Below are 8117 nucleotides of genomic sequence, written 5' to 3' on the forward strand. Positions count from 1 at the left end.
GGAAGAGCACAGCTGATGCCCAGAGAGAGCTGTTTGTGTCCACGTCTGGGTGATGCACAAACAACCCTGGGCTGCAGCTTTGAACAGGAGGAGTCACCTTCCTCACTCAAAATTCAAGCATTCCTGGTCTGTCCCCATCTGCCTTTCAAAGGCCCTGAGCTCGTGGGATCTCATCCCTGGGGGTCTCTGGAAGGCAGTGCTGAGCTCACTCCTCAGTGAGCGAGGGGCTGAGATCTGCTGGAGTGAGCAAGGTGGCGTTGGCAATGCCAGCAGCATTGCTCCTGCCAGGAGAGCTGGGGAACTGCTCTGGGTGCTGTGATCACTGCTGGGCCGGTCTGCAGAGGGGAGGCTCGGTGACAGGGTGGGTTTATGACCTAGAACCCATTTCTCTTAAAATACTGGGCTCGCCTAATCACGCTGTTGACGTAGTTGTAGTCTCTGCTGCATGGGTCTGCCTCGTAGACCTGAAGGTTGCCCATTTTTGCACGGTAGGTGCAGATTCCACCTGGAAAGAGTTAAGAAGGAGTTGTTATGGGCTTGTAAGTAAGAAAGAGAGATTTAAGAGCAAAAATTTGCAGCAGAAAATGCCACGCATCTCACCAAACAAGAACTGCTTGACAAAGTGCCAATTGGGCATTATTGTTGAAAAATGACTGATTTTGTAAAATCTTTATTCCTGTAGTGAAGGAGGCCATGACTCTCTCCAAATGCAGGTGGAAATGGAACACTGTTACCAGAAAAGGGTGGAATCAGAGCAAAGGAAGGGCAGTGGCAGAGCAAGGAAGGGTGAGTAAGAAATACCATAGGGTGAACAAACCAGCAGACGGATAACAGGGACTACGAGGAAACCTGGATCACAATCTTCCTGGATACAGCTTAACAAGTTGCCACAATAATCCTGTTGTGTTGTGATGCCTCAGTTTCTGCATTCTCCGTTGACTTCTGCTTAGTTGCTTTCTGTCTTATTTATCCATTTCTCATTGCCAGTCTGCTGGTCTGGTACTGCTTCTGTTAAACTAGAAAATTCTGGTTCTGGTTGTTATTTCAGGGTTTTGAAGGTTTCTTTTGTTTGTTTGGATGGTTTTTTGTTTGGTTGGTTTTTTTTGGGGGTTTTTTTTTTTTGTTTGTTTGTTTGTTTGTTTGTTTTATTTTTTTGGTTTTTTTCTTTGTAATAGATGCTGTAAAATCTGCCAGACTGATAGTCTTTTTCCCTTAAAAGCAACACCAACAAGCACACAGCACTGCCATCCATCAGTCTGTCCCTTCCCAGTACAAAGCCCATTTCGCACCTCTCAGCTGCCGGTCCCAGGTCCAGGTAGGATGTCTTGCCCGTACTTCATTAATGGAAAGAACCAGGATATTTGAGCACTGATTTATGTGTTCTTCACTATCCCACACCGCATAAGGTTGCAGTTGCTGCCTGCTGATCTAGGAAAGACAAGCAAGGAAATGGATTTCCCTCTGAATGCCACCCTCTCTTCATCGCGCTCCCGGGCTTCAACTCCTTGAAGTGACCTTATTCAGGACAACACCTAAGCACAGCCTTTGGTATAGGGGGATTGCAATAAAGTGCTCTTTCAAGCACAGAACAGTAATTTGCCAAGATAAAGCCCTGGGGTACGCACTACGTGACTGTGCTGTTGCTCACACCTGTCAGCCTGGAGTACCTGCATGAGGCCGTACTTCTGCCGTCCCCGGTCCCAGCCGTTGTCCAGGAGCAGGCCGACACGGCTCTCCTGGGACATGATGGCACCGATGAGCGCTGGGTCCAAGCACAGCTTTCTGGCTACTCTCTTAATTGGGATCTCGTATCGTCTCAGGCGTACGAGGTCTGCCTCAGCAGCCCTCCGGATCGTGGCATATCCTGCGGGGTAGGAAAAGGCAGATTTACGCACACCCCTGGCCAAACCCCTTGTTTCCTTCTTGAGCAGGTGTGTCAAAGGAGTATCTCAAGTTTTTAAAAAAGTGCATCTGCATTGAGTTGGGCAGTGGGGTTTGAGGAACAATCACATTTCTATTGGCTCTGACCATGGCCAGGGAGCTGATGTTCCACTACTCAAGGATGGCCAGGGGAACAGGGAGGCTTCTTAGGAGGTGGAATATATGGTCCTCTTCTTCTGCTACACCTCTGGAGTCAGAAAAGGGACGTTTCAAAAAGATTTTGAAAAAATTGAGGGGTATGTTACTACAAATGGGCTGCACTGCAGTAACAGCTATGTTCTATTTCTAGAGGGTGTGGGTTCTTTAAAATCAAATTTGAAACAGTTTGGAAAAAAAGCAAGCAGGGTCAGATCTGTGCTTGAACTCTGGCAGCCAGGTGTCTGCTCTGGAAGAGCCAACATCTAAGGAATATGGCAAAACCCCAGGAGATATCAGCAGTATGAATGTGACATATCAGCTGTGTGGTGGTGACACCAGGGAATAACAACAGGAAAGAGAGAGAGAAATGTGAAGGAGTTGCCAAAAATGAGTCAACCAGAGGTAGGATGTCTACACACCTGGGACTTTCCTCCAGTAAAATGTGTCTTTGGCAAGTCAGCCATTATGCCAGCATTTGGGACCTGGCTCTGTGTATCTTACCCTGGGGCTTTGTGAGGAGGCTGATGCTAAAGTCCTGGCTGATGAACAAGCTGTTTATCTGAAAAGGGATGCTACTAGTTTCCTTTGCTCTGAGGACAAAGATCCTGACTATGGGTCATGAAATCTGTCCTTCCACTTCCCGTCAGGTCTGGAGGCTTCACCTGCTATTTTGGGAGAGGAAGTGTCACTTTCTCCCTTTTGGCTGATTGAATAGCTGCACCACATTTGATTTGGCAATAACAGAAGGTAAGACATCTCTCTGTCAGGTGCAAGCAAGCTGACAAATGAAGCACTGAATGATACATACCACAATCAGGGGCTCTTGCAGGTGTACAGGAGATCATGGGGGCTTGGAGAGCACTTATATCACCATAGCAACTGTAACCCACGGATGGAGCTGAAATTTTAAACAGAGGTGTTTGAACAGTTAAGATCTCAGAGCAGTATTGTTCAAGTCCTGCAAGTCAAGCATGAGGGAGTCCAGACCAGCAATGCTCATCCCCTTGTGTTGGTCCTGCTTGTACGTTTGTCACTGCTCTCCATCAGTAATGTTATCAAAGAAAGGCAGAGAACAGAAACTAGTTCTTTTCTAATTGAACATTGGAGCAAATGGATCTAATGACCATTTAGATGGATATGCACCTGCCCCATTAGGTCTAAAGGCTGGTGTGGGAGGGGAGAACCAGAGCCCCTGCATTTATTTCAGGGAGCTGTTCCCATTCAATGCCCCCCAGGGTCTGGAACCACTCAGATGATGGCTGGTGGTAGCTGAGCACCCTGGTTGGTATTGTCTCCTGTGTCCCCCAATAACTTGGTGAGAAATTAATTCAGGAGAATATTTGCCTCAGTCTGGGAAAATGACCCTGTTTCCTCAGTAACTGAGGAACAAATAGCTTCCATCAAACAGATTGCCACTTTCGTGAGACCATTTCTGTGAAGGCAGGGAGATTGTATAAGGTTAGCAGGGAAAACCAAGAGGAGATATGTCTGTGACTCCCCGGGTTTCAGTCCCATCCTCCAGATGAGCTGGTTTAAAAGACACATGTGGGCAGCAAGCAGCCTCAGACAGCAGCTGAGGACCTTCAGCCACATGGGATCTTACAGAGCCATGCAGGAAGGGAGCCTCAGGCCTGACTGCACACTTCCTCTCCCAGGTCCTTCTGCAAACAATTCCCTGTGTGCTTTTGACAGCAACCCAGACCTGTCTCACCAACAAGGGCTGAAAGACCCAACAACAGCAGTGCAGGGATCATGGTGATGGCTCTCCTCAGCTGTCCCGGGAGACCTGGAAACACAGTGGTTGGAAAAACATGAAGAAATTACTGCTGATTTTCAACAGCGCTCCAGAAATGTTGGCTGCCAAAAGCTTCCACCCTGAGGCACCAGACAGGGATGGCATCAGCTGAAGAGGCGTTGGGCAACAGAGGTACTTTCTCCTGCTTTGGACACTGGCACCAGGGAGGTCCCTGTTGGCAGCCTGGACTAGCAGGAGCCTTTTTACCCTGTCAGTTGTCATTGCTCGCCCACACGGCCCCTCCTGAAGGCCCATAGTGTGTCTTTACAATGAGCAGGTCCACTCGCTTTGCTTTGATGTTAGAGGTGTTTGCGGTCTAATGTGCCATAAAGTGCACACAAACCCCTGCCTCTCTGTTCAAAAAGGATTTTTCTTTGGGTTTTGGAAAAACTTGTTTTCAAAAATTAAGAACTATGACCCTTAACACTCTGCCAAGTGCATGCAAGACAGCTCAGATATTTATTTGGTGAAACAATACTTCTCTGTGTGATATTGGCAGACAACTTCTTTACTAATAAATGCATATGCTGTGCCTATAAACAAAATTTAAAAATGTCATCAGATGATAGCTATCAAATGCAAAAAAATTGATTGTATTTGCCTTGCTGATGAACGCATTTAAGCCGAGCAGCTTTTACAGTTTACATATGTTTTGGGTGCTTTCCCAAGAAGATTTCAAACAGAAAACACCATGAGTCTTGTAGGCAATTAACACTAATCCTGTTAACACTTGAAAAGACGTTATCAGTTTTAATAGCATGTGACCATTTCTCTAGCCTGCATTTCTACTGCAAACCAGATTATATGGATGCAGAAACACAAATAATCCACCAGCATTGTTGGAAAGACTCTGTTGTCCTGACTGAGCTTATTCAGGCCAGCAGTGCCTGTGGCCAGACCAGGGTACACTTGGTAGCTCCATTTGAGCTCTGCCACTAAGGCTAAGTATTCATAAGCCCAGATCAATACAGCTTGACCCAACACCTATGAATTCAATGGCAAATCCATCTGGGTCCCTATTGAAAGCTATGGGATGTAGCTGTTTCCACATGCAGGAATTTTTTTTCACTCCCATCACAAAAACCTCACAGGCCTTATATAGAAACAGCATAGCAATCACAATATTGGCAAAATGCTAAATCAAAACAAATCAAGGCTTCTGGTTCTAAACAAATATTCTGTAAGTGATTTTAGACTCACCTGTATTCAGCTGTCCTTCCTCTGAGGCAGGTCACTTGATGATCTTTATATATATATCTAAGAAAAGGTATCCACCCTATGGGCTTTGGAATGTTAATTCCTACCTAGTGTGATGACTGTTTTAAAGTACAATAAGTAATACATATTAAGAGCTTAGAACTGCAATGATTTCTTTCAAACAAATATTTGCACAAGTGGTGGTTAGTCAGTGGTTGGGACAACTCTGTGAAAGGAAATAAAGACTGGTTTTCCTCCATCAATAAGCACACTGATGCACAGTAAATGACTTGCAGAAATTATTGAAGTGAATCATTGGCAGAGGCCAGGCAAAACCCAGATGCTTGTGTAGTCCTCTCCTTGCTTTGCATCTGGGCATATTTCTGGAAGGATTGTTTTTGTCTTGTTTCCTCAATGATTTCAGATACATAAACTTTTAATTAAGTATCATACTTCCATATGAATTTTAACAAGGACAATTAAGAAAACCATCCCACTGCTTCATTGCTTACAGCAAGCCTAATCCAGGATGGACACTTGACTACTTCAAGAGCAAAGGCAGGGTCTGAGCTTAAGATGTGGGGAGGCGGGAGGTTGCAGCAGGAATTAGGAGGAGGAAACTGATCTCTCAGCAGCTGAAGTTAGTGAGGACACACAGAGGGGCTAAGACACTTCTCAAATATCTGAAACATCTGAGTCACTTGGAGAAGGAAAGACAGTCTGGTAGGCCAGTGCCCTTCAATCCTGGTCTGTTTACCATTTTTTTTCTCCCCTAGACTCTGCCCAGCATGCATGGAGGTTAGGAAGACCAAGATTTTTTTCTAGTAGCTTTCTCTTCATTATTTAATGCATCACAAATCCATCTATTCCCATTGCTCTCTTGCGACTGATGTGGCAGGCAGGAAATGCTGTTTTGGCCAGATACTGATTAATATGTTCAAAACCAGGCATTGTTACAGTAGGTTTAGTATAAGGGTTAAGGTGAGTCTTAAATATAGAACTCCTACTGAAGCCTCCCTAAAGATTACAACAAAGCTAGGCAATCGTTCTTCATGTACAAATCTGATATCTCATTGTGGTATCTCAAACTGGACTATCACGTAATCCTTTTACTGGGGTTTAACATTTTGAACAGCCGAAGGTAAAGTTTGACATAATGTAAGGTGCACATTTTTGTGGTGTTGTCAGGGTTTAACACTTAGAAAATAGAAACATCACATGTACAGTGTGCTTTAATCCTTTCAAAGGAAATAGCGACTGATTAAATGCTGGAGGGAAGGAAAACCAGAAGAAATCATCGGGGAAAAGCTCATAGTGCACAGCTTGATGGCAGCAAACCCAGTAGATATATTCATTTATCTTCTACAGAACAAGGCAATTTATATTAGAGACAGATGTGTTCTCTCAAATAGATTTAGTATTAACATTTGGATCCTTTATACAAACAGCATCATGTTAGCAAAAAAAAAACTATATGTTACTCTGTCACTGAGCCTGTGTTCAAGACGATGACCTGGGACCTTCTTTGAGAAGTAGCCTATAACCTTAGGTAAGTTTTATTTTCTAATGTGCTGTCCACTTGCTGATGGCCCTTAAGATAAAGTTTTGAATTGAAATACTGTTTGTCTTTGCTACGTGTTTTTCTCTTTCATTTGTTACCATGTAATCACATTTTTCTATATTTCACAGTAATCACATGAATTCTTAATGCCTATTCTGCATTGCATTACTCCTTATGTACTCATTGAGTAGAGGGTGTTATGTTTTAAATACAAGCTCTTTATCTGTGTTGCTGTAAGCTCTTAAGTCCCTGTGACAGCTTCCTTGTATTCATACAAATCCCTCTGTAAGCCCAAATGAGAGGATACTTTTCCAGCAGTGTTATGGACTTTTTCTCTCTCAAAACCTCCTTATCCACACAAATTTTTCCAACTACCTTTTAGAGTAAAAGCCAAAAGCAAGCATCCTCTATGGAAACATGCTCATATATACTGAATGGAGCAGGGCTCTCAGCCAATGCATTTGTCCAAGGCACCACCACATAACGAGAGCTGGATGATGTTAGAAAACACCATCTTCTGCTCAAAGATCTTTGTGGAGCTGTAAATGCAGAGCATTGAGTTTAGGTGAGCCACTTAATGAGAGTGGGCTGCATCTGCTAATAGTACAGCACATTTTTTCATTTTTATGACAGATTTAATTTGGAAAATTACATCAGGAGTACAGTGTCAATACCTGTTCTCCTTGTGCTGGGTTTGGTCAGCACAGTGTGTGACTGGGAGGGAAGGGATGGAAAGTCAAGGAAAGAGGAGGAGTTCACTTATCAAATAGTATCTGCATCTTCTTAAATTTGAGAAGCAGGAAAGGTTCCTGGTACTCATGGGCATCCTGGCATTAAGCTGCAGTCAGTGACCATGAACACGCTTTCTCTGTGATCTGGCAATGACACTGTTGGTTACATTCAGGAAAAGGGAGAGCAGAGTGGACAAAATATGCAACCTGACACAATAGCATTTTCCACTAGTCTTACATAAACTGGAAGGGACCACTCCTGAGATCTAAAGCACACCAGGTTCAGTACCAACAGTTCTTTCCTTCTCACATATTTTCACTTTATATCTTTTCCTCCTCATGCCAAGGATAGTTTTTTCATTCTGCTTAATTGAGAAGTGCTCAAAATGGAGCATCATTTTGAAAAGCACTACATGCTGCACATGTTATTCTCCTTCAGGTTGCAGGTTTTACATCACATCACTGGGTGGTGAGAATACCATCTAAAATTACTTGGAATGATCCCCACATTAATTATTATCTCCATTGTGAGTTTCAACTTGTTTCATAACATCGATAGGCAGATGAATTTCTCAGGTTGTTCCTTTTGTCTCTGATGTAATTATAGGTAACACCAGGTGTTCTCAGACTTTGTAACTGCTTTATAGGGAAGCTGCCCATCATTGCTGACGTAGGTTGGATACCTACCACTAACTGACCAGTTAAAGATGAATCTGTAGCATCATCTCAGACAAATCCTCTACAGTTGTCCTTC

The 8117-nt window shown here is 43.8% G+C and overlaps 1 protein-coding gene across 1 annotated transcript; it reads right to left on the bottom strand.

Annotated features, from left to right (window-relative positions):
• Window positions 1–374: 374 nt before the first annotated feature.
• LOC120749043 (lysozyme g-like) lies at window positions 375–3833 on the bottom strand. Its single transcript, XM_040056132.1, has 5 exons — window positions 3791–3833; window positions 2888–2977; window positions 1668–1864; window positions 1290–1428; window positions 375–505 (listed from the first exon to the last, which is right to left on the bottom strand). The coding sequence occupies exons 1-5, from the start codon at window positions 3831–3833 to the stop codon at window positions 375–377; spliced, it is 600 nt and encodes a 199-aa protein (XP_039912066.1).
• Between the last annotated feature and the right edge of the window lie 4284 nt (window positions 3834–8117).

This window comes from Hirundo rustica, chromosome 2 (assembly GCF_015227805.2).
Source record: "Hirundo rustica isolate bHirRus1 chromosome 2, bHirRus1.pri.v3, whole genome shotgun sequence".
Lineage (NCBI taxonomy): Eukaryota > Metazoa > Chordata > Aves > Passeriformes > Hirundinidae > Hirundo > Hirundo rustica.